A 27,851-nucleotide genomic window follows, 5' to 3' on the forward strand; every position below is an offset into this window, starting at 1 on the left:
GTAACAAAAAAATACGATATGTAAAACATATGACCAAAGCAATATTAATATTAGTGTATCATATTGTGTCATTTTGTCGATTCTCGATTTCATCAGAAAGCCTGACTGTTTCTTTCTGATGAGAAGTGACCCGTAATTAAAAACTTTTCTTGATTTATCAAAAGTGTGCATTCTATTCTTCTATGGATTAAGAGGATGCTCAAGTTTCAACGAAGCGCGACAATCAAGCTGGAAATCGAGAATAGGCAAAAATCAAGCAGTGGCTCCCAAACTTGGGACATTACCTCCAACAGATGAAGCTGTAAAGATTAACCTGAAACGAGCCTACCTTGAATTAAAAGTATGCTTTTCAGCCCTGGAAACTGATCCACCAGACTTAAGTCCACTAGACTACGGCTGGAGTGAGGACTCTTCCGGTCCCCCAAAAATCACTAGTTCCCAGAATGGTACCAGATGGTACTAAAATGGTACCGGATGTTCTGATAAAAGTTATAAAATGCGGGTGTTAATCTGAGCCGCTATGTCAAAGCGGCCGATGTGGCTGTAAAAAGTCAGATTTATCATGTTGTGATTTTTATTCATGTTCCAATTCAGACAAATGCTTCAATTCCGACTCATTTGAGACTGGAACAGAGGATAGTGATGATGAAGACAAAGAAGATGATGAAGATGACACAATATGATACACTAATATTAATATTGCTTTGGTCATATGTTTTACATATTGTATTTTTTTGTTACTTATAGTTTTAGCTAAAATTGAAATTTCTGGAATGATCTATCATAAATCCAGCTGTGTGAACTTTGTTGTTTTTTGTTGTTTTTTTTTTTTGGGGGGGGGGGGTGGATGGCTGAATGGTTAGCACGTGCGCGCTGTACCATAAAGTCCGACATTGAGTCAACTGGCGTGGTTTCGATTCCCCGGTTGTACGTGACAAGGAGTAGGGTCGCCTGTCCAGCCTCGTGTGTTTTCTCCGGGTCCTCCGGTTTCCTCCCACTGCTAAAGACCCCTACGCGCAAGCGAATTATTGAAATAAAATTAAACCATGTTAGTCACGAAATGACCTAGTTTGTGTCGAATGGACGTTAAACCCCATTTTTCTCTCTCTCTCTCTCTCTTTGTTGTTTTTTTTATTTTCCGCCTTCATGATGGGTCTTATGTTGAAAAGATGTCAAAATTCGCGTTAAGCAACCCCCAAAACATATAAAACGATATATTACACGATATAGTATGGCGAAATATGAAATTCTTGTACTTCCGCCGCAATTTCGAATATCTTTGTCGGAATAGGTCGGATGTTAAAAATATGCCCGAATGCGTGTTGTTTTTTTTAATTTCCGCCTTCATGATGGGTCTTGTGTTGAAAAGATGTCCGAATTCGCGTTAAGCGACCCCCAAAACATATAAAACGATATATTACACGACCTAGTATGGCGAAATATGAAATTCTTGTACTTCCGCCGCTATTTTGAATATCTTTGTCGGAATAGGTCGGATGTTAAAAATATGCCCGAATGCGTGTTCAGCGACCCCGAAAACCTATCAAACGATATATTACACGACCTAGGAAGGTGAAAAATGATTTTTTTGTATTTTTCAAGCAATTTTTGACCGCCATCTTGAATAATTAATTTTCCCCAAGGGTGACACGACCACACCCACCCTGGAAAAATCAAGAGGACCCTACCCAACAATAATCCACCGAGAAACATTATATATCAAACAAAAAGTGGGTTCTCGGCACTGACGTCCGGACTATTGTGCCAGTCAATCTACTGTTAAACTCGTTAATCTCTTTCAGTCTATAATCGTATTTTTCCTGTTCATGATTAAATTCATAGCGTCAGTTAAAAAACAATTTGTGGGTACAATTGATGCAGCAATTACTCTCAATGTATTATATTTTTAAAGCAGCGAGAAAATTAATATGATCGAAAATCATTCCGCGAAGTGGTGGGTTGGTGGGGGAGGGGAGGGGGTTAAACCCTTGCCTATTACGCAAATGAAGTGGATTGAAAACATTTCGGCCATCTTGACGAGAATAGACAGCGATGAAGCATTAGCTGCCAATCAAATACAGAAGAACAAAGACAGTCAAAATTGTCAAATGTTATGCCCCCCCCCCCCCTCTCCACCACCCACAACGACATAAAATAGGCCTACAGTATTAAAAAGAAAGTTAAGATAAGTACATATAACCGTCAACTAAGTGAATCTGTCATAGGACATCAATCTCACATATAAGTCCAGTGACATTAGTGGTATCGGGTGTTCCAGTATGATTAGGCCAACCTCGCCTCATGTAGACAACCGCCACGAATTTTGGCTATATGAGGCCAAAACTGGTCGTTACCACACTATTACGCCAGTGCCTCAACCGTCCCTTTATAACATGCTGTACAAATAATGTATTGACAACAGATTAACGGTAGGCATTAAGTATGAAGAAAAATGAATGAAAGAAACAAGTGTCTATTTGTATAATATTCTGACTTGATGAAAATAGTCGTATAATGGCCCTTGGCGCATTCCCCAGTAACATTATTTTGACTATGTTCCGTTAGAAGAATAAATATACCTAATAACAACGGCGAGCTGAGAAGTAAAAAAAGGCCTCGAGATAATATATTACATCTAAGAGATGCACTGGATAAGAAATACATATAACAAGAAATAACAGTAATTAGTATTCAAGACTAAGTTTGCTACTATTATCATACAGACGATCTCTTTAAACCTATTTACATGTCTAAAAGTCTTTTTACTTTTATATACAATTAGGCGACAGTCTTCACCTATTGCTTTAAGCTATTCCACGGAAATATGCTTTTACAGATCTAATTAATTTGTAAATATTAAATTTAATATATTTTATACCTGAACCCTGTATGCTTTAGACCTAGGGTAAATCATAAATCCATTTATAATTCAAGCAACATTTTTAGATTTTACTTCAAACGTGCGTCGCTAATTCTAGGAGCTGGGTCTGGCTCGCTGAACTGGAAGTCCTGAGTGTTAGGCGAGAAAGTAGTATCTCTAGATTTTCCGGAATGGAACGAAAAACCGAGGTCCTGCGTACACTTTGGCGTGAACGTAAAAGAACCCTTGAAATTATCTTTGACCGTAGCGTTACTGTCCGAGCATGGTTCATGCTCGTCTTCATTAGCCCGTTTCTTTTCGTCGACGAAATGGACAAAACCTATTTTTTTTAAATACCAGAAAAATAAGGCCCACAGAGTGATATTTTAATTAAAGTTTCTCGGAATAATAATATATATTTTTTAATCCTTACAAACACATAAACATGGTAGTATGATATCAAGAAAAACTAATGTAAACTTCAAATGGCTATAACATACGTTAGGTGTGATCTATTCTAATGTGTTTTGATTGTGTATGGTTTCTGTACCTGACATTTATTTAGGCCGACTGACCCTATAAATGAAATATTCTGTTTCAAATGGAAGTAAATTAGATGTTTTTAAATTGTGCACTTGGAACCACGGTGGCTCAGTAAGTAAGACGTTGACTAGCTGACCTGCAGGTCACGTGTTCGATCCCGGTGTTGGCCGAGAAATTTCATCGGCAATTTTCCGGCGTGATGATGGCAAGGGGCAATGTATAGTCGTTCGGATTGTATGAAAACCCGAAGTTCCGTGTACACATTGGTGTACACTTAAAAGACCCCTTGACAGTTGGAACAAGAAATGAGTAGGCCGCAGTGCCGCTTTCCGGGCAAAATGTCATTCATAGCACACTGTATGGCATAGGCCTATGCACATCTTCACTATCCTAGTCGGAGCAGAAAAGTAGGGCGTTAAACCCCATTTTATTTCATTTTATTTCATTCCACATTGTGCACCCGGCCAATATACAAAAAGAAGAGTACAAACTGCACCTGAATTAGTGCCAACTGATTCATTTATAATATCCAAGCTATATAAATGAAAGAAACTATTTGTCTCTGATACCTATCTATATATAATTTGAATATTGTTATTTTTTGTAGTCTAGAGATGCCGACTTCGTGACATAGTCACGTATACAGAACACAAGTAACACGTGTGATGTCGAAAGTATATATACGAAAATATTACCACAAGATCCAATCACATTATTCGACTATGTATCCAACAGTGCAGTTAAGAACTCATGCCAAACGGAAGCATGAATCAATAAAAATAACAAAGATTTAATACAATTTTCAAATTAGAGGATATCTTTTATCATTTATCTAATCATATTCTTCCATTTTGTCAATTTTCACATTAATTTCAACGACAATTTCACAATTCCATAGTTTTTCGACATTGGCTGAGATCACATTTCATGTTGGGGCTATTTACGTCTTAGGTTTCTATTTTCATGTTGGTGATGTTTAATTTTTTTTTTCATTATGGAATATTTATTTTACACTAGATAATAATAGAAAATGGGTGTTCACACACATATGACATACTGTATGTCTGTCGAAGTCGACATTAGATCAAATTTTTATTGTAAAATTTAATAAAAAGATAAAACTGAAATGCTTCAATAATTAACGCCAATTAACACCAAACGTGACCTCACCAATGTGCACGCAATATCTTATAGCTATTCAGATCATCTCTTTTAAGTCATGTTAACGAAATTAGCTCTATTAAACATACATTATTCAAGAGCTAAATCTGCCTATTGCAGGTCTTTCTTTAGGCCTGAAATGTTATCTAAATTATTATCCAGACAATAATAAACTCTCGATGGCATCGCTAGCCTGCGATGTTCATTGGATTAGGTTCCGATTTGCTGTTTGACTTCCATTCATCATTTAATCATGAAATGGATAATCGAGAATATGTTTTTATCATACTGACTTTAGTAATGATGATCGAGGCTAGGCCGAAAATTCAATCGCTAAAATCTCGGTTCAGAGTGGACCAATTTGACTGAAATTGTCAGCAAATTCCCTTTACATTATTTAGTTTTTAACTATTAAAGTGCGAACTGTCAGCTCTTTATCTAATCCCCCATAATGTATCTTTAAACATACATTATGCAAGAGCCAAATCTGCCTATTGCAGGTCTTTCTTTAGGTATGAAATATTATCTAAATTATTAATTAGACATTAATTAACTTATCCAGACCATAATCAACACTCGATGTCATAGCTAGCTTGCGATATTAACTGGATTTGGATCCGATCTGATGCTCAACGCCCATTCGTGATTAAATCAAGAAATGGATAATCGAGACTATGTTTTTTTATCTACCGACTTTTATAATGATGATCGGGGCTAGGCGCAAAATTCAGTATCTAAATTCTCGGTTCAGAGTGGATCAATTTGACTGAAACTTTCAGCAAATTCCCTTTACATTATTTAGTTTTTACCAACTCTTTACACGATCTCCCATAATGTATCTTTAAAAAATCGTAATCTTACTTTGAAAATTATTCGTTTTCTTGTTCAGTTTTAGCAAGTAAAGATTGATTGAAATGTATGTACTTTTTATTATCATTATTATTTGAGTAAAAGTTATTTTTTGAAGGTAAGATACCAAATATACTACGATTAGTTCATTTTATAGCCACACCCCAAATTGATTATACTAGTTGGCCTCCACAAAGTTAGCAATTCACACACCTTCTGAAGTACCATTTTCCATTTGAACTATCATATGGATATGTATAAGAAAATACGTTTTTCAAAAATTACCTGGATATAATTTTGCTTATTGCCATTATGAATCGATATTTCAGTCAAAAGAATCACTATTTGCATCATTGACTGCGATGTATATAGTGCCTTATTGACAAGCAGTGTTTGTTTATAAGTTGAATGGAGATTTATGGTCAAATGATTATGAAGAATGCCAATCATGGGGAGTGTTTGACGCCTTTATAATTAATAAATTTACCTATTGAATTGTCGTATATGAAACTAAATTGTGTGATTCTTTTTTTTCTCACGAATGTTTTATTCTCTTTTTCATTTGGAATCCCATGATGGTTTTTTTTTATTATTATTTTATCAAACATTCCATATTATAGGTAAAAATATCGCTGTCTTATTTCTTTAAATAAAATCGTAATTGAATAACCAAGTCATCGTGTCGGAAATATGCACATAATTATGCAATGTCGAGTTCAGCTTTGTAGGGAATCATTTTCTATCGTTGTTGTCGTTTTTGTTCTTAAAATACAAATAAACGATATAATAAAGGAAGTTGCTGTTTCAAAATGTTCGTTAACCTTACCGCCTGCTATAGGTTTCTGCCATCTTTATATTTATTGTTTATGTGTATATATTTTGCTTCTTATAGAGACAAATAACATAAAATTGGTTCACACGGGTAGGTTTTGTCGTGTGCAATTCTCCAGTCTGGGATTTATCTGCTATATTTGATGGGTATTTTTGATATTCTAGAGCATGCATATTTGGTGTTGACTTCCTACAACGATTTTTCAGGCCGGGTTATCTAGCAAACAAATTTATTCCCATTCTTGTGCTATGTATTTGCTTAGCACCATAGAACTAGTCCTTTGTATGGGGCTAATCTTTCTCATAGACGACGTGGGGAGGCGGCATAAAGACAAAACAATTCAATAATACAAGCACAATTAGATATTCCAAGCGAATTTACACAACTGAAACCAGGAATCGTAGGATGTTCTGCGTAACAACATATTGCCTTTGGAATACTTAGTTTGGAATGTTTCTAGGTTCATGTAATTCCTTAATCCTGGGAATGTGGGTGTTACGGTGGCTAAGTGAGTAAGACGCTGGCTCGCTAGCCTGGAGGTCGCGGGTTCGATCCCGGTGTTAGTCGAGAAAGTTCATTGGTGCAGGACGAGGGGGGGGGGGCTGAAAAGGACAGCTGTCTAGTCGTTCGGATGGGACGCAAAACAGAGGACCCGTGTACACATTAGCGTGCACGTAAAATATCCCCTGGCAGTTTGAATTCGAGATAAGAGTAGGCCGTAGCGCCGGTGTCCAGGCAAAAATTCCCTCATAGCACACTGTATGGCGTATGCCGTCTTTGTTAGCCCAGTCGGAGCAGAATATTAAGATGTAAAACCCCGTTTCAATTCAATTAATTTCATAATTGAATGCATTGTAGGTCCTTGTGTAGTTTTAAAAGTTCTGCTTTCCTATCTAATCTAATATAATGTAACTATACTGTTGTGTATCTAGTTGCTGTTGGCGTTCGTTTTGACTTAAATTGTATTTTATTTGATTTATCTGCATGGAATAATATAGTGCGTATAAAATAACTGTTTATTTTAATCCGATATTATATAAATTACATGGGTCAATAATTAGTTTATTTTAGCTAGGAGTACCTTCCTGATTTTTATTCATTGGAAACACGTTTCTTTGTGTTGTAAAACAGTTCTGTTATCTTCCTATGTATACGCTGAAAGGTGCGTGAAAGTCTTATTTATTAGACTTGTTATTGGACGAAATAACTGAGAATAAATACTTAGGAGCGAAACAACCCGCAATATAAAAGTAGTCATTTTACGGATTGGTTTATGAAATAAGAAATGTTTTGTTGTTCCAATTTCTAATTAATTCCAAGTGAATATTAAAATACAACGTTCAAGTTATAAATTATGCTTTTGAACAGCCAATTAAATGTTTTTTTTATTTATTTTTAAATTGATCGATCTTATAAAGAATGAAATTATAAATGACCAAATTCCATTCCATTATCCGCTTCGTCATTATTTTTTACATCTATTCAAACATGGCGGTATTTGGTGGAACAAATCTTTCATCTGTTCAGGTTTAATAATTTTTTGATATTAATTAGACTAACTTTACTAAAATGTGAATTTTAAGATTTGATTTTGACCTCTGCTTGATATTTTTTCTGTGATCGTAATATGATCTGATTTATTTCTTGTCTTGGCCAGAGTTAGCACATGTTTTTTTTTTAAGCACTTGATTTTTTGATTTCAATTTTTCAATAATAATAATATTAATAATTAAATAATTTGCAGGATCTCTGTTAACCAACCCTCGTTCACTGTACTGGAAGTGGTTTCATTAAACCATGACAGGGCTTGATTAAAGGAGTTAAACCTGTAACTCAGTATTTTCCATATTAATGTAGTGTCGAGTGTATTTATCCAAGCCCCGCTTGGCATGTAAGGCGTCCGCATAAACTAACAATGTTACCTATTTTGAGTCTAAACATAATCTGAGCCGTAGCCACGGCAAAACAGCAATATATAGGTTAAATCCCGCTGGTAGCACGGGACTCCGTGGATAGGTGGAAGTAGTCCCGATTATCCTAACGGACACCTGTATTACACAGAGCAAAATCACAACAATAATAATATTCGAAATTAAAAATTAAAAACATGAATAGTAATAGGCCTATGCTATTAATAAGGATTAAATATTTGTCGATATCAGTCAATATTGATGTTGTTAAATATTTAAAGGAGCTAAATCGTTAATATTTGGGACCTAGAAATTGACACAAATGGGTCACAACGCATATAATAATGTAATATAAATGTATATAAACTGATTTAAATTTTATTGTTTCTGTTTTAACTGTAATTTCAAATCAGTTATGTTTGGCGAAATAACTGTTATGTTTGGTTTCGGGCGCCATTTCTAATGAACATAAAAACCCATATTCTACAAGACAATGTGAAAGTTATTAATAATGGCTTAGTCACAAACGACAAAATAATAATTTAAAAAACATGTAGAATGGACTAAGCACCAGTTGACTCATTGACAGACTTTATGATACAATGCGCACACACTAACCAATCGGCCACCTCCCCCCACCCCCTTTTAAGGCTTGCATTATAGAGTATCTAGGTTTACATGTAAGCTCAGGAACAGGACTCAACGCTGATCATAGGAACACAGGCATATATAAATAGGCCTACTACATGTAGGCTACCCTGTTCACATGTATTTCTATTTTTTCTAGTTACAGATACAAAATGCTTTTTCTAAACCACTGTTATCAAGAATTCATGAAACTGAAAATATTATTCGAACTACAAGTACAAAAGTAAGTACTCTGGTAACCTATGTGTAAGCATCCCTTTGAAATGAAAACTCTTTGATAATTTTTACCAACACATGACATTGCTTTGCTTTAATTGCTGAAGTCGGGATGTGGGAATTTTGACCAAAAATGGCTTTTCATTCAGAAAGAAGTAGGACCTTACAGCTAACAGTATAATTCACATATGTTTCAATTTGTTGAGGGTTATAATTTATTCAAAGTTTTTATATTTTTTTTGACCAGGAATTAAAGAATGTATTACCTATGATAGTGGAAGGTATATTTGGATTTGGTACAGAGATTGGTTGGGATATAGACAGAGTCAGCAATAGATATTATTCAGAATTTGACAGTTTGCGCTATTTTCTGTCTCCTGATGGCCCTCTTTTAAAACTGATCAACAGCTTACAGTTAGAGCCGTATACTTATGAGTTCAGCATTAGCCATCTTCCTGTAAGTATATTATTAGACCATGCTTGCGCAACAGGATAACAAAATAGATATGTAACAATGGGTTTCTCTTTTTAGGATTTTTAAATCATGTACAAGTCACTTTTGTATTTGTAGAATTTTGAAATGCTTTTTGCTTTCTGCAATTCATTATACTAGCAAGTTTCTCCAGGATCTAAAAAAATAACATTGTTGATAATATACGTTACTCTCTGCTACAGATTCATTTCTATCGAGTAGTATATTAACTGATGTGATAAAAATAGTTTTTCCAATTGTATTTAATTGTTTGTTTCAGAGTGGTACAAGACAGATGATAGAGGAGGGAATTATTCCAGCTTTTTATGCCAACAAAATACAACAACAGCCTCATGGTTTTATTCTAGCTTTAAGTATCCTTGTAATAAAAAACCTAAGTGTATCTCTTTTAATGGGGGGTGGATGGTTGAATGGTTAGCACGAGCGTCCTATATCATAAGGCCTGTCATTGAGTCAACTGGCGTGGTTTCGAATCCCCGGTTGTACGTGAGAAGGAGTAGGGTCGCCTGTCCAACTTCTTGGGTTTTCTCCGGGTTCTCCGGTTTCCTCCCACTGCTAAAGACCCCTATGCGCAAGCGAATTTTTGAAATAAAATTAAAGCATATGTTAGTCCCAAAATGACCTAGTTTGTGTTGAGTGGACATTAAACTCCATTTCTCTCTCTATCTCTTTTGATTTTTGTTTTTTGATTAGATAAGCTATATAATTCGAAGACATCTGTTCAAATATATTATTCTAGATTATTAAAGGGGAATTATGTAAGATTTAGGTAAAGCTCTGGCCATTCTTGATATAATATTTCAAAAATAGATAATGTATAATGAATATATTGAAAATTTCATTTGATTTACTTTATTTTTAGCAATGTTATCTGTGGTTGTAGTTTTGACAAGATGTGTACTTAAAATTAGAGCCATCCAATGGTATCAAGCGCTAATTATGGTCTTGTTGTGTTAATAAATGTCTAATTGATAATTTATATAACATTTAAGGCCCAAAGAAAGACCTGCAATAGGCAGATTTAGCTCTCTCATAATGCCTGTTTAATATATTCATAATCAGTTATTATTGTCCTTAACCTTATAACAGGTGCGTTTGAATTCTACATGTTTCATTTTGCCTATGCCTTGGTCAACCCTAAATTTACTAGAAGTACATGGCATGATTTTTATGATTTTATCTACCCTAGTCTAATTGATGACTATTTGTCATACTTTATGCCATTGGATAAAAAACATCTGCCATCAATGCCACACTCTCCTCCTCCAATCAGAAGTCCTGTTTCTCATTATCACGTATCTTCTAGGTAAGCAAAAAATATTATGTATGCAGCAGTACACCCATGTTTTGTCATTGTCTGCACATGAATTGCAAATCATTGAATTAAAAAGACACATAGATATACATTGTACATGTATCTGTTCAAATTTTTTTATCTCAAATATCATAAATACAAAGTATCAAAAATTAAATGATAATGCTTGATGGGGCATCTGTTCATAACAACAATTGTATTGTCCCCTTGTAAAGTATGGACAGCCAAATGTTTATTTTCCAGTGTAAAAAAAGGTGTTTAGTCATGCTTGTGCAATGTTTGTGTTATAAGAATATTCTGGATTTTTCAGTCATGCACAGTCTCATTCACCTCACTCATCTCCAAGTGTTTCTCCACTTAAATCACCTCGTGGTTTATTTAAATCAAGTTTTACAGTAGCCAATCAGAAACAACATACACCATCGTCACCTGTTATGGATCAAAGTGAAGCTGAAACATGGCGATCAGAAACTATGTTACAGGTACATATATATATAAATAGAACAAAATGGAGATTTGGTTTACTCTTGAGTCAATAATCCTAACATTATGAAAGCATATAAAAATTTTTTTATCAGGGATACATATTAAAAATCATTAAATAATTTAAAGTGTTTATTGCTCTCTAATAAATCTGAGAGCATTCTGACGTTCTTCCAGGTATTAAATTTTTGTCTGTTAATGTTTGATAAATAATTATGCTGTGATTTTTGCAATGTTTTTTTTATATAATCTGTATTTTGCAGCAGACATTCCAAGTACTGCTAATCGTATACTTGCTATCAAAAATTCTCTACAGATTGTTATTTTTTATTGCCATTATTCAACCACTGCTTAGCACACAGAATATTCTGTGATGAGCTCACTTCCCTGAAGAGGTAGAAACTCCACAGTATTTTACAATATTACAGTTGGCCTGTAGACTGTTAAAGTGTCTTATTGGAGGATGCAAAGATTCATCACCCATTTTACTGTGTGGTTAAAGGTCTATCTTGCTAACTGTCGTACCATGATATATTGTTGAGAGCTTTGTTTTAGGTTTGGTGTGAATTTTGGTTGAATCAGAATACAGTCAGTAGTGAACGAGAGAGGTTTCCTAGAGGAACAGTGGTGAGTTATTTTCTCCTTTAACTATTCATAAATATCATGAAATGTCATGTGTGCTGTTAATGCAAATAAAATTATTGAGTACACCCTGTTTGATATACTATAATCATCATAGAGAGAATACGAGCACAAGATAAAAATATTAATGAATATGATTTTCTGTTAGATTTCATCGTACGCACTGCATAGTCTTAATACAAGCCACGATAGAGATCCTTTCTATTTTCTCTATGTAAGTATAGAAATTCAATGTCCATAGAATGTATTGTTTGATATCTGAACATTTAACAAATTCATGGGGTGTCGGTTTTAAAAGAGGGAATTACCTGCTGTTTTACTTAAGAGGCTTGTTTCAATAGCATGCATTTTATAAACTAGTCAGCCGTTAATAAACTGCAATATCTGCTTATTATGGGATATTTGCCATTTATTTCCAAATCATACCTATAACATCACATTGGATCAATCTTAACAGCATTTGGCACAAACTACAATGGTGGTCTAATACCTAGGGCAGACGAGCGTATTTTTTTGCTCGATCGCATTGATTTTTAAAATAGCTAGAAAAAATCGCCTGTGTGCCCATTCACAGCGACAACGAACAACGATTCTGCTCGGCGAACCATTTGTCAAACTGATCGCCGGCATGTTAAATATTATCGGCCAAATATTTTACGATCGCCGGCATATCCACTCGTCTGCCCGTGTATATTGTCATTTTCATAAGCCAGTCGGAGACATCATTGATATCACAACCTCAAAATGGCTGCCTTCACTGCCGTAGCGTTGAGTCTGATGAATAAAGGATAATTGACCTTGCCTTTTGAAGTCACGATTCCAGAGTTTTAGAAGCAAATATATAGCAGCTCCCACAGCAATCTTACTTTATCGGCGATTTGCCATTTTGTACAAGTCATGTGATTGACATAATTTACTTGCAGAGTGGTGCACGCTCTCGAGACTTTTGCCACGTGTCCATTTGTGATTGGCCATAAAAAAATACGCTCGTCTGCCCAAAGCTTTAAAACTTCAATTCTAATTCTAATGCCTGTTGACAGTTTATTGGTCTAACATCAGGCTTTGTGTATTCATTTAGATGTTTCAGATATCAAACAGTGTTCTACTCTATCTCTTGTCTATATACTGTCTATACTGTGGATTGAGCTATACTAATTTATATATAACATCATACTTATGTCTTAAGTTGGTATGATTAAAGACTTTTATTTTAATCTATATTTTGGTGTTTATAAAGAAAAGTCAACTCTAGCATGTTTGCATGCATCTTTATTTAAACGTCTACATTGAACATCACTGTTATTATACTGAATGTTCACAGAACTGAAAACAATTTTATTTGTTAAAAATCACTCTCTCCACAAATTCTCATTAATTTTACAGATGCATAGGTCAGATAGTTAGGTCATACAAAAAGATTCTTGGTCTCAGTCAAGCCTTAACATCACATTTCAAAATTCTACCTTCATCTCATCATTAGTTTATCCATGCTGTTTATAGGAACCACTGACATAATTTATAATTCTGATTCACTGTATGCTAAGCCGATTGTGAATTGATTCTTTTACGAGCAGTAATTAATTGTCACTGTCTATGAAGTTCATAGTATGAACTCGGGTACAGATTTTGTAGTGGCACTAATGTGAAATATGCTGCTTCTCCTTCTCCCATTTCAATGGAGTATAGTTTCAGTTGTTTCGCTTTCATTACTTCACGAAGAAAACGCTTAACAGATCTAGCTATTATCTGATAAAATTGTATCAGTTTACAGATTATCCAGTTGCATTCTTATAGTTTATTTTGATAATTGAGCCTATGGTACACTATGTTATTATGTTACTTCCCTTTACTGTGGGAAATATGAACATGCAGTAGTAATTGAGAACCAGAATATTTCTTTGTATGGCCTTATCTCGAATATAATTAGAGGCTTGATAATTTTATGTATTGTTGAGCTAGTTTAATGTAAAGAGCCTTTTGACTTAATTGAAAAAGTCTGTATCAATTTGAATACATCTTATATGTTTTAATATTAAACTATTATTTTTATAGTAGAAAGTTCAATCAAAGGGATATTGTTCCCAAGTTCTTTCTATATTTAGATACCGGTGTTACCCTAATTGAAATGCAACTTCAGATGAAATCAAATTGATATTTTATTTTTTTAGAAGTATTTCTTATTTTGCTCATTAGCTTTAAATGTTGTGATAAAAGATAAATGTTATTTCCACTTACCGTATTTTACCTGAAAGTGTCGTCTAGTTGTCTTGTTCTATTTATTTATTTGGTTTTTAAAAGACTCTTAGTATACATACGTATAAAACTAGATACAGTACAGAAGACAGTTTGAATTTGTTGAATAGTAGAGGGAAATTTCGCTGTCTGTGCAAAATTCTCTTCCTTAGTATTGCACATGTCACTGTCTCAGAATGTCCCAAATATTTTATTGATAAGGGGTTAGGACTCCTGCCTTTCATTTATATTTCTTGTATTGTATGACTTGTGCTATTATTAATGGTGTTAGCCGCATTGGCTCAGTGAGTAAGGCACTGGCTCACTAGCCAGGAGGTCAGGGGTTCAATCCCAGTGTTGGTTGAAATTTTGAAGTTTCTCATTATTTTCCTGTGTGGTTTCCATTTGTCATTGGTGCAGAATGGAGGTCCTGGCTAGTCCAATTTGCCAATAACCAGTCCACAGTGATCAATTTGTGTTTAACCAGTTCTCGGCAATAAATTTGCCATTAACCAGTTCTCGGCGATCAATTTACCATTAACCAGTACACAGTGATCAATTGGTGTTTAACCAGTTCTTAGTGATCAATTTACCATTAATCAGTACACAGTGATCAATTGGTGTTTAACCAGTTCTTAGTGATCAGTTTGTATTTAACTACTTCACGGTGATCAAATTTGCCTTTATCTTTAACCAGTTTACACTTTTACAGCACATCATATTGCCTTTAACTTAGACACTGTGGTCAGTTAGCCATTATCTAGTTCATAACATAAATTTGCGTTAAACCAGTTCTCGACTTTTAATTTACCTTTCTGAGGTTTCAGTTTCTAAGTTTGTTAATGTTGACCATATAAAGTCAAATTTTTCAACTGCTACAATTAGCATGGTATTATTCAACATTGTATTATTTTATAGCACTATAATTTATGTTAATATAGCTTTATGTATTATTTATGTAAATCTTAGCAGCATTTAGGACATTTACTGAAAGTAGTGAAAGTTAAAGGCTCAATACCACTCTTGTTGTTACTGAATAATATGTCCAAATCTTTGTTCTGGTCAACAAATTGTACTATTTTACAATATTCCAATTAATTGGTGATATAAATTTCATCTTAACACACCTAATTTAAAAAATTGGAAAAATTCAACTAAATGATTTGAAAAGCCTGACGTAAAGCTTTTCAAATGTGACTTGGATTTAAAAATATTTTTGAACCCTCTGGACAAGTAAAATAGGATTTAATGGATAATTTACACAACAGGTAAGACACTAACACATCTAGTACTTAGAATAAGGCTATTTTTTATTTTCTGGAGCTGTCAAGCCAGCAAGAGTGTTTATTGTCCCTTTAAAGTAAGTTTAGTTTATTATGATATGAAAAAAAAAGACAAATAAGATTGAATTAACCCTAAATGTTGCTAAAATTGAAGTAAATTGACATAATTGTACAAATGTAGTAAATTCATAATATCGATATGTAGTGCATGACCTTTATAGTTTCTTCAACAAATCTTATATACCTGGTTGGTGGTGGCTCAGATCTGGGAACAATATTTTAATACCGGTGAATGGTAAATGGAATGAAGATTCTTTGATCTAGGGATGAATCTGAAGCAACTGATAATTTTGATATTTCTATAAATAATACATGTACATAATTTCAAATTTTTAAAATGTTTTTGTCATGTATAGAGTACATGTGTAGTATTTTATTGATCAACAAACTATTAGATATTTAGTATTTTATATAATTGTATTTTGACAATTTGATTATATTATGATATATAGAATTTATTTTAATATAATTTGATAAATTTATGTTAATTTTTCAGGAAAATTTTGTACCAACAGCTAATCATGTAAATGTAGTTCGTGTTCTAGTCAAATATATACATTATTTTGTAAATACGGCTTCACAACTACCATATCAAACTACAAATATATCTGCATTAGATGAATTTAAAAAGTAAGATATAATAAAATGATAAAACTTTTAGGTGTCACACCCAATGCTGATTTTACTATTGAAATATTCAAAGTCATTATTCAAATATTGTTTTTATACGCCCACATTGTCATGTGGACATATTATGCCGTCGCCCCTGTCCGTCCGAACGTCCGTCCGTCCACAATTTGTTTGTGGACACTCTACAGGTCACAATTCTTATCCGATTTTGACGAAACTTGACATATAGGTTTATCTCCAAAAGATCTCGGTTCCTTTCGATATTGGCATGTATCGGATCGAAACTTCATGGATTATGGCCCCTGTTTGTACGAAAAATCACGTTTTTAGCTTGTGGACACTACAGAGGTCACAATTTTTATCCGATTTTGTTGAAACTTGAAATCTAAGTTGATAATCCAAAGATCTCGGTTCCTTTCGATATTCGTGCATATCAGACCGTAACTTCCTGAATTATGGCCCCTGATTGTACCAAAAATCGTGTTTTTAGCTTGTGGACCCTATAGAGGTCATAATTTTTATCCGATTTAAAAAAACGTTCAAGTATATCACCGTTATACCCTAAGGAAGGCTGAGTTTGAACTTCGTGAAAATCGGCCCGAAATTGACAGACAAAATGGCCGCCGTTTGTTCTCAAATAGCGTAAATATATGGTATATCAATGTTGTGGACACTATAGAGGTCGCAATTTTTATCCAATTTTGTTGAAACTTGAAATCTAAGTTGATAATCCAAAGATCTCCGTTCATTTCGATATTCGTGCACATCGGACCGTAACTTCTTGAATTATGGCCCCTGATTGTACCAAAAATCGTGTTTTTAGCTTGTGGACCCTATAGAGGTCATAATTTTTATCCGATTTAAAAAAGCGTTCAATTATATCACCGTTACACCCTAAGGATGGCTGAGTTTGAATTTCGTGAAAATCGGCCCGAAATTGACAGACAAAAGGGCCGCCGTTCGTTCTCAAATAGAGGTCACAATTGTTATCCGATTTTGTTGAAACTTGAAATCTAAGTTGATAATCCAAAGATCTCGGTTCCTTTCGATATTCGCGCATATCGGACCGTAACTTCCTGAATTATGGCCCCTGATAGTACCAAAAATCGCGTTTTTAGCTTGTTGACCCTATAGAGGTCATAATTTTTATCCGATTTAAAAAAACGTTTTATTATATCACCGTTACACCCTAAGGATGGCTGAGTTCGAATTTCGTGAAAATCGGTCCAAAATTGACAGACAAAATGGCCGCCGTTCGTTCTCAAATAGCGTAAAAGTATGGTATATCAAGGTTGTGGTCACTATAGAGGTCACAATTTTTTTCCGATTTTGTTGAAACTTGAAATGTAAGTTTATAACCCAAAGATCTTGGTTCCTTTCGATATTCGCGCATATCGAACCGTAACTTCCTGAATTATGGCCCCTGATTGTACGAAAAATCGCGTTTTTAGCTTTTATCCGATTTAAAAAAACGTTTTATTATATCACCGTTACACCCTAAGGACGGCTGAGTTCGAATTTCGGCCCAAAATTGACAGACAAAATGGCCGCCGTTCGTTCTCAAATAGCGTAAAAATATGGTATATCAAGGTTGTGGAAATGTGGTCGTATATTGCCGTCGCCCCCGTCCGTCTGCGGTCCGTCCGTCCATCAACCACAATTTCTTGTGAACACTCTACAGACTACATTTATCACCGATTGTTTTGAAATTGATATATGTTGTTTGTATAAGTGAGATGAAGAAGCCTATTTAATTTCAATAACTTCTGTTAATTTCTTCTGGAGTTATGGCCCTTGTTTCACTTTGTTGCACCTTGTGAACGCTCTAACGACAAAAGTTATCAACCGATCTGTATGAAATATATATGCATCATTTAAATTAGTAAAACAAAGAAGCCTATTGAATTTCAGCAATATCCGTTAATTACATCTAGAGTTATGGCCCTTGTTTCACTTTGTTGAATCTTGTGAACGCTCTAATGACAAAAGTTATCAACCAATCTGTATGAAATTGATATGCATCATTTAAATTAGTGAAATGAAAAGTTATTATCATTTAAAGTAGTGAAATGAAGAAGCCTATTGAATTTCAGCAATTTCCGTTAATTTCTTCTGGAGTTTTGTCCCTTATTTCACTTTGTTGCACCTTGTGAACGCTCTAACGACAAAAGTTATCAACCGATCTGTATGAAATTTATTTGCATTTTTTGAATTAGTAAAACAAAGAAGCCTATTGAATTTCAGCAATTTCCGTTAATTACATCTAGAGTTATGGCCCTTGTTTCACTTTGTTGAATATTGTGAACGCTCTAATGACAACAGTTATCATCCGATCTATTTGAAATTGATATGCATCATTTAAATTAGTGAAATGAAGTAGCCTATTGAATTTTAGCAATTTCCATTAATTATGCCGTGAATTATGGCCCTTGTTTCACTTTGTTGTACCTTGTAAATGCTCTAACGACAAAAGTTATTATCCGATCTGTATGAAATTTATATGTATCATTTAAATTAGTAAAACGAATAAGCCTATTGAGTTTCAGTTATCACCTAAATTAGTGAAATGAAGACGAACAAGCCTATTGAATGTCAGCAATTTCCATCAATTACGTCTAGAGTTATGGCCCTTGATTTACTTTGTTGAACTTTGTGAACTTTCGAACAACAAAAGTTATCATCCGATCTGTATGAAATTCATATGCATTATTTGAATTATTAAAACGAAAAAAGCCTTTCGAATTTGAACAATTTCTGTAGATTGCTTCCAGAGTTACGGCCCTTGTTTTAGATTTTAGAACCTTGTGAACCTTCAAACAACGGAAATTATAATGTCATCTGTATGAAATTGTCTATTAAATTCCCCTAATTACCTACAAAAGAATAAATATGTGACAACCCTTGTCGACTGCTCGGACGATTTAGCTGCTGTGGGCGTATGTTTTGTTGCCTGGCAACCTATCTTTGTATTTATTGTTCTCCACAATCTCTTTTTGTGAACAGGACAATTATACCACTGATACTACAGAAGAAACTGTACACTTTCTTAAAACATGCCTTCGATCACTGGCCCCTAGATTCCTCTTTTAAAATGGTAAGTACTGGGTATTTCTTTTTTTAGTATGGCATTTTTTAAATTAATCATAATTCTAACGATCTTTTTTCTTTAATAATTGAAATGATCTTTTTTCTTTAATAATTAAAATGATCTTTTTTATAATTGATAATTCAAGCGATCTTTTTTATGAATAATTCTGTCTTTTTTTATTTTAAATAATTCTAATTAATAATAATTCTAATAATCTTTTTTTTTAATAATTCTAATGATCTTTTTTATTTACAATTCAAATGATCTTTTTTTATTAATAATTCAAATTATCTTTTTTAAATTAATAATGATTCTAATGATCTTTTTAATAATAATTCTAATTATCTTTTTAATAATAATTCTAATGGTTTTTTTTCAATTTTAAATAATTCTAATTAATGATCATTCAAATGATCTTTTTTATTAATAATTCAAATGATTTTTTTTTTTAAAATAATTCAGATTATCTTTTTTAAAAAAATAATTCAGATTTATCTTTTTTTATTTAATAATAATTCTGATGATCTTTTCTCATTGATAATTCTAATTATCTTCTTTTTTATTAATGATTTTTAAAAAAAACCCAATATAGTCTAATTCATTAAAGTGAAAAAGTTGAATCAAGAATCTCATAAAAAAAATCTTTATATTTTAGGTATTAGAAATCTGGTTAAGTTATATACAACCATGGCGTTATACAGATCCTAAACATGTTATAAATAAAGATAGAAATAGACCAGAACAAGATAATGATAAAAAACTAGATGATAAATGGTAAGTATATAGCTGGGAAACTTCATCACAAAATATAGACAGCACAGAAATGATGTGGGGGTTTAATGTCTAACTTTCTGCTCCAACTGGGCTAATGAAAACAGGCATACACCATGCAGTGTGCTATGAGGGAAATTTTGCCCCGACAGCAGTGCTACAACCTACTCTTATATTGAATTCCAACTGCCAAGGGTTCTTTTACGTGCATGCCAATGTGTATACGGGGACCTCAGTTTTTCATCCATCTGTACAACTTTATGTTGTCCTACACCACTGACAAGGGGGAACCACGCTGGAAAATCACAATGAACTTTATCGGTCAATACAGGGATCAAACGCAGGACCTCAAGTTCAGCGAGCCAAGGTCTTACTCACTGAGGTACCTGGGCTTCGTACAGATAATACAGATTTAAAAGCTGTGTCAGCTGTTTTAAATTAGTACAGACATACAGATTTAAACAGTTGACATAGAGCACAATGGAAACACTAAATTCAAAGATGTTTATGCATTCACAAATCCCAGTGATTTGTAATCTTCATGAAACTCACATTAATAGATGATATCTTATATAATTTTATATTACAGGTATCCATTTATTGAGGATAATCTACTGTTTTATTCAGTTTTATTTCAAGAGTTTTTACCTCGAGTTTATCGAATAGATTTAACATCCTATTCTAATACACTTATGTTATATAGAGTTACTAAGGTAAGAAAATCCTCTCCGGGTCAAATTTAACTGTTTTATAGCTGTAACATTACATTTTTAACAGATATTTTGAAACAAAAAAGTAAAATGCAAATTAGAAATGAGTGACAAAAAAAACTCGTTGATATAGATGTACCAGAATGTTTTCTTAAACCAAGTAAATATGGGTGTCAATTTTTATAATTTCTATTATTCAGCAAGATATGTTATCTTCGAGAATCTGTTAGGTTAAAAACTGCTGTTTAGTATTTTATTATTATAATGACTCTTATTATGATAATGACTCTTATTATAGAATTTTTATTACAGATTTTTTTTAAATAATGTATTCTTTATTTAGTACATTCTATTTGTAATGATAAAAAAATTGTTAGTATGTGTCTTTATAAAATGATAATGACTCTTATTATAGAATTTTTATTACAGATTTTTTTTAAATAATGTATTCTTTATTTAGTACATTCTATTTGTAATGATAAAAAAATTGTTAGTATGTGTCTTTATAAAATTCATTTTTTTTTTTTTTTTTTTTTTTTTTTAGGTATTTAGCAAAGCTAATTTATCAGTTCTTATTGAAAGAGGTGAGTTCCATTCATACATTCCAAAGATACATTACGGGAGATTAGAAAAAGAGCTGTTAGTTCTCACTATAATAGTTAAAAACTAGTAGATCATGTAAAGGGAATTTTCTGAAAAAATTTCAGTCAAATTGATCCACTCTGAACCAAGATTTCAGTGATTGAATTTTCGGCCTAGCCTTGATCATCGTTACTAAAGTTGGTACGATAAAAAACATAGATTCGATTATCCATTTCATGATTAAATCATGAATGAAAGTTGAGCAGCAAATGGGATCCCAATCCAGAAAATATAGCAGGCTAGCGTTGACATCGAGAGTTGATTATGGTCTGGATAAGTTAATTAATGTCTAATTAATAATTTAGATAACATTTCAGGCCTAAAGAAAGACCTGCAATAGGCAGATTTAGCTCTTGCATAATGTATGTTTAATTGTTTTCATTGTATGAATGAAATGGGGTTTAATGACTTTAACGTCCTACTGTTCAGCACAGATTGGGCTAATGAAGACGGGTATACGCCATACAGTGTGCTATGAGGGAAGTTTTAACTTAACAGTGGCACTACAGCCTACTCTTATTTCGAATTCCAAATGTCAAGGGTTTTTTTAGTGCATGCCAATAAGTACAGGACCTTGTTTTTTGTCCCATCATAAAGACTATACGTTGTCCCTTGCCAGGCAAGAGGGTTGGATGGCCGAATGGTTAGCACATGCTCGCTGTATATCATAAGGTCTGTCAACTGACGGGGTTTCGATTCCCGGTTGTACATGACAAGGAGTAGGGTTGCCTGTCCAACCTCGTGGGTTTTCTCCGGGTCCTCTGGTTTCCTCCCATTGCTAAGGACCCCTACGGGCAAGTGAATTATTGAAATAGAATTGAACCATTTGTTAGTCCCGAAATGACATAGTTTGTGTCGAGTGGACGTTAAACCCCATTTCGTTCTCTCTCTCCCCTTGCCAGGTACTCCGTGCACCAGTGTTGGATTTCAGTAAAATTTGGTAGGGATTTTGAATACTGGTAGGTGGAGCTTATTTATTCAAGTAATGTTGCTCTGTTACACGGCCACCTAAAAAAAAGCAGCAAATTTGGAACATTTTTTTATGTTCTATGTATTTTAGCTGAGAAGAAAATGTGTGGATCATCTTTCCTGTCAACTAAAAATCCATATTTATCAATGACGGCAGATCTTGGTGCCAGTTATCTATCGATGTCAGATGGCATGTCATCATTACCATCACAACTAGTAGAATTAGAATCACCAGGTTTTCAATACATACCATTATTTGGATACAGAACACAGAGCATGGTAAGAAGAAGGGGGGAGTTGGGTGACTGAAGGGGTTAAAGGGATGTGATTGACACAAGTGGTGTGGTTTCGATTCCCCGCATGAATGTGACAACTGACAAGGAGTAGAGTTACCTGTCCAACCTTGTGGGTTTTTTCCAGTTTCCTCCTACTGCTAAAGACCTTTACACACTAGCAAATGACCAAGTTTGTGTCAAGTGGTCATAAACTTCATTACTTTCTCTTTCTCTGGCGGTGGAATGGTGTGAATAATGTAAAGTTTGTTTAATTATTTTCACAAGTACTTGTTAAAATTAAACAACCTGAAAATCACTCATTCATTACCAGAAAAATAAAGTGTGTAGCCCTTTCCAAATTGTTCGAAATATTTGTCTCAAGTTTTGCTTTCAATCTCATCTGAATATCCCCCGTACTGTCAAATCATATTAAACAAAAAACTATATATTTTTAATAACAGAGTACAGCATCTAAAGCACTGATGTGTCTTTAAAGTAATGTTTCTGATCTAAAACATCTGTAGTTCCTCTGATATATATGTCTTTGAATCATTTATTTATTTTTTTTTGTAGTCCAATGCTGTTCTAGACCAGATGATGGATGCTAAATTAGCTGCTACAAAACGACCAGATATATTACAGAAAAATAAAAATAGAGGTTTCTTCTCTTGGTTAGCCAGTTTCTTTGCTGAAGATGTGCCATACGGCCATACTAGTCCCGAAGAAATTAAAAAACAACAAATGTTATTAAATGCTTCTGTTAGAAATATTTGTACAGTGTTTAAGGTAGTTATTATAGAAAGATAATAGCATTGATCCAAAAAAGGTTATTAAAAGTGATCAATTGGTGTAATGCAATGTTTAATATTAGGCAACAAAAGTTAGAAGCCAACAGAACCTACTGGAAGACGCCATCCATAAAAGTTTTAGGCCCTAACATTAACTGGTAGGGCCAACAAATATTTACAAACGTACACTCGACTTGCAGGATTGACCCATCACCACCCAAAAGAAAAAAATGTCGGCCCTGCCAGTTATATGTTGGCTACGGACCAATGTGAATTTTAAACACTGGTGAAATAGCACAATAGCAGATGGATTTTATCAGGAAATAAAGTTTACTGTGAATACTGAACAGATTATTTTGTGTAATGAGTGTAATCCAATGTTGTGTTCTTTTTAGATGCCAGTACCATTAGAAGCACAAGATCAAGCAATGCCAACAGATATGTCAAATCATGATAGTTCTATAATAGGTGAATCTACAGTACCAGATCATATAGACACAGAAACGGGTCCAGAATTAACACCACTTGGAAGATATCAGGTATGTTACAATTACCTCCCTGTAATGTGTTTCATGTGTTGGAGGTAAATTAAGCCTCAGTCATACAGGGCCCTTATTCACGAAAACTTAAACTAAGTTACAACCAAAATTGTAAGAAATACTGCAACTTCATTGGATATATGCAAATTGATTTTACTGGTCAGCCAATCGAATTGCAGTATTTCTTAAAATTTTGATTGTATCTTAGTTTAAGTTTTCGTGAATATGGGCCCTGATTTATTTATATTAATAGTGTAATATGCAAATTCCAACTGCAGCTACATTATTACTTTATGATTTGTAAAATTATCATAAAAAGTGAAGGCAGTGTGTGGCCTGAACAACATGGAAATTACTAATTCCACCAGTAGTTGTAAAGTACTGGTATATCGATCAGTATGTACAACTTAAAATCATATGATAGAGGAGATGGCTTATCTTTATTCACAATCTCCAAAGATGATATAAGATTAAGACGAGTGGTACAAATATTTTTAAAGACTAAATGATTGAGACTAGTAACTCTTTAATTACAATAGGGTCTTGTAACTCCACTGTATTTATGTTATACACAAGGACCTCACTATAATGCTTACACCCGCTATATATTGAATCCAGTTTTATTGTAAACATGGACTACAGCAAGGTAATTTATTATTCAGTTGATTTGTCCTCTCTCAGGCTGATAAACATTATATTAGATAATCATAATAGTGTGTGGAAGACGGTTTTGTTTTATACCTCTCTCCCTCTTTTATATAGCTGTTTATCTTGGAGTTAGCATACCTCATAGAACTGTCTTTCATTTCCAAGAAACTTTTCTATTGTGTTCAACCATCAGAATGCAGTATTGATAAATTATTGATAGATTAAGAAGGATTAAATCTCTAAGAACACTGCTTCCTTGCTAATACTTCTTCAAAGTGTTGAGTTTTATGTTTAAAAAGTTAATCACGCTTTGAATTCTGCTGCCTGGGCAAAAATGTTTGTCGCCAATTATGCATCTTGCTATCATCTTGAAATTACAATAATTATATATTTTATAGTTCTTTCACATTGTTAAGTCTTGTTAAATGGTGTTAAGTCTTATTGCTGTAGGACATTGAATATGCTGACAACTTGGATTTTATTTTACAGGTGGCTAACGGTTTGAAGAAATTTGATGTACTATACTATGGAGATCCTGATCTTGAACCAATCAAAAGTTACGAGAATGCGGCCTTGGTTCGCTTCTTTTATTATTTCTGTGAAATTATTAATACAAAGGTAATATAAGATTAATATAAGAAAATAACTAATTCATTATCAACTAAAAGATTTTATAAAGAAGCTTTGATCAAAAGGAGAAAATGTAATTTATTTCATAAGATCTTTCTGTTAATTATTGAAAGTAAGTTGTTTAAAACCTAACTACACTGCAACCACATTCGGATGACAAGCATTCCTTATAGAATCGTTAGATGATCTGTAGAACATCTACAGGGGGTTGACTTTTTTCTGTTATGAATCATGATTATAACTATAAATGTGAACTGTATAATCAAAACCAACCAAAGTATAATATTTCATTGTTTTGATATAATATCCTAAATGTATTCAAATTGTCTGTCCACAGTAGTGATATCACAGACAAAATATTGTATACAGAAAACATTTTTATAAAAATGGCAATTTTCTGAAGGGCGCATTGGTAGAACATGGTGCATGCTGCTTGTTTTTGTACCATATTACTGATTGGCTGATCAGTATGATTCAAATTTGGCAATTTTGCACAGAATCTAGTTTTAATGTACAAAATTATACGATAATTTCAGATCCAGTTATTATCATTTTATTTTTGTTTCAGTTTGCGGAAGATATCAACATTTTATACAATCGTACAGATTTTCTGGGTCGTATGATACAGACATATATATCGCCACCATTATCGCAACAAGACGTCATTTTGTCACCAGTGTCGAAAGTCAAAGCTGAACATCTTCGACAACCTAGACTTAGTTTACGTTTTCTAGCGGCATATAAGAACTTGATTTATTTAGGAATATTATATTTAGTGATGAACTTATGGTTTGGACTTGGACCATTAAGTTTTGTGGTGCTATTATTATTTGGAGCTGTATTCTATGCAGCTTTTAATGCCCTAGTGAAACCAAGACACAAAAAGCTACATTAACCCTTTTGCTTCCATCTCCCTGAATTTTTAGTGGACTTGGACCCGTAGGTTTTGTGGTTCTATTATTATTTGGAGCTGTACACTATGCGGCTTTTAATGCCTTAGTAAAACCAAGACATAGAAAGGTGCATTAACCCTTTGGGTCCTGATTTGCTTCCATCTCCCTGAATTTTAATTGGAATTAGACCATTAGGTTTTGTGGTTATATTATTACTTGGAGCTGTCTTCTATGTTGCTTTTAAAGCTCTAGTGAAACCAAAACATAGAAAGGAATATGAATCCATGGGTCCTGATTTGCTTCCATCTCCCTAAATGTTATTAAAACACTTCTCATCAACAAGTGGTTATAATAGTAAATAATGACAATGTAAATATATAAACAGTGACCAAAGTGTTTAGTGGATCTACTTCCTATTCAAAGTTTCAACGTGTGGGTGAAGACCTTTGCGTGGTCATGCTGCAGAAATCTGTGCCTGTGACAGCTTTTGTGTAAGGTACAATTTTATGAATTGATAGTAAAGAAATCTGATATCATAAACATTTTTGAGTCTGGAACCTAAAGGGTTAAGTTAGTGTGTGTATATGTTATGACCAGATGTATAATATATGATGACAGATTTGGATGTTTAAGGAAGTTTGTGATATATGTATATAATCATGTTCATAAAAATGTTCCACACATCTAAAATGTTGAGTAACATGAACCTGAAGGCCAGCCATTTTTCTTGTCCTACATAGCAAGATTAATTTACCTGTTATAATTGTCATGTAAAACTATGACTTGGAGTTGTTTGCTACTCATTTATGATTTTGTTCAAATGTGCGTAGATCATTATTCATTGAATGCAGGTATCCAGATGATATCACTCTGGACAACTATCATATGATATCACTCTGGATAAATATCAGATAATATTACTCTGGATAGATATTAAATGATTTCACCCTGGTTAAATATCAAATGATACACCCTAGATAACTATCAAGTAGTATTACTCATGATAAATATCAAATGACATCATCCTGAAAAACTATGAAATGTTATGACTCAAGGATAATATACTTCTTTAGTCTCACTCATCACTTAGTTAGGATTCTGGGGAGAATAAATTGTTATAACACTTTTTTTTTGTTTATAGACATGGGGGATAGTAGGGGAATTTTAATTACATTTGACAGTTTGAGTGAAGAATTCATATAGATGATACTCATTACATAAAATAGTGCTAATTCCTATGCTAATTTCATTTACATGTATATATGGTAATTGTCTAGAGTTACTATTCTTGTTTTATATATTATAACCATTGGAATATTGTCTTTCTGTATGAATTTACACATATATGTACATATGTAAATACATTGTTTATATGTGTAAGATTCCTGTGAATAAAACATTATTTTGTAATAAAAACAATGACATTTGAATCATCCATTTCTAATAAAAGTTAATGCTGGAATACAAAATTCATTTAGCCATAATAATCGATAGCTTGTCAGTTCATCAGGCACATTTGTTATCTGTTTAGGTAACTGCAGTGGCTCAGGGAGTTTGATGCTGGTTCGATAAACATGAGGTCTCGGACTCACTCCAGGTGTTGGTCCAGAAAAATTGACTCTGTGGTGCAGGAAGTAGGACCTGACAAGGCTGGATCCTGGTCGTTCAGATGGGACAAAAAAAAAAAGAGATCCTCTGTACAAATTGACATGAATTGAGCAATATCAGATGAAATTGTTGC

General features: G+C 33.6%; 1 protein-coding gene across 2 annotated transcripts; it reads left to right on the plus strand.

Annotated features, from left to right (window-relative positions):
* Nucleotides 1–7,643: 7,643 nt before the first annotated feature.
* Nucleotides 7,644–27,510, plus strand: LOC126825059 (sphingomyelin phosphodiesterase 4). Of its 2 annotated transcripts, XM_050554492.2 has the most exons (18): nt 7,644–7,772; nt 8,943–9,026; nt 9,267–9,476; nt 9,772–9,865; nt 10,602–10,818; nt 11,138–11,309; nt 11,866–11,937; nt 12,101–12,166; nt 16,024–16,157; nt 19,161–19,251; nt 19,901–20,019; nt 20,606–20,729; nt 21,271–21,310; nt 22,429–22,616; nt 23,186–23,398; nt 23,796–23,939; nt 25,077–25,205; nt 25,786–27,510. In XM_050554492.2, the coding sequence occupies exons 1-18, from the start codon at nt 7,677–7,679 to the stop codon at nt 26,110–26,112; spliced, it is 2,520 nt and encodes an 839-aa protein (XP_050410449.1). In that variant the 5' UTR covers nt 7,644–7,676; the 3' UTR covers nt 26,113–27,510. The 2 variants fall into 2 exon arrangements, with proteins under 2 accessions (XP_050410449.1, XP_050410450.1); XM_050554493.2 differs by lacking the exon at nt 12,101–12,166.
* Nucleotides 27,511–27,851: the final 341 nt, after the last annotated feature.

Source organism: Patella vulgata, chromosome 6 (genome assembly GCF_932274485.2).
Source record: "Patella vulgata chromosome 6, xgPatVulg1.2, whole genome shotgun sequence".
Taxonomy (NCBI): domain Eukaryota; kingdom Metazoa; phylum Mollusca; class Gastropoda; family Patellidae; genus Patella; species Patella vulgata.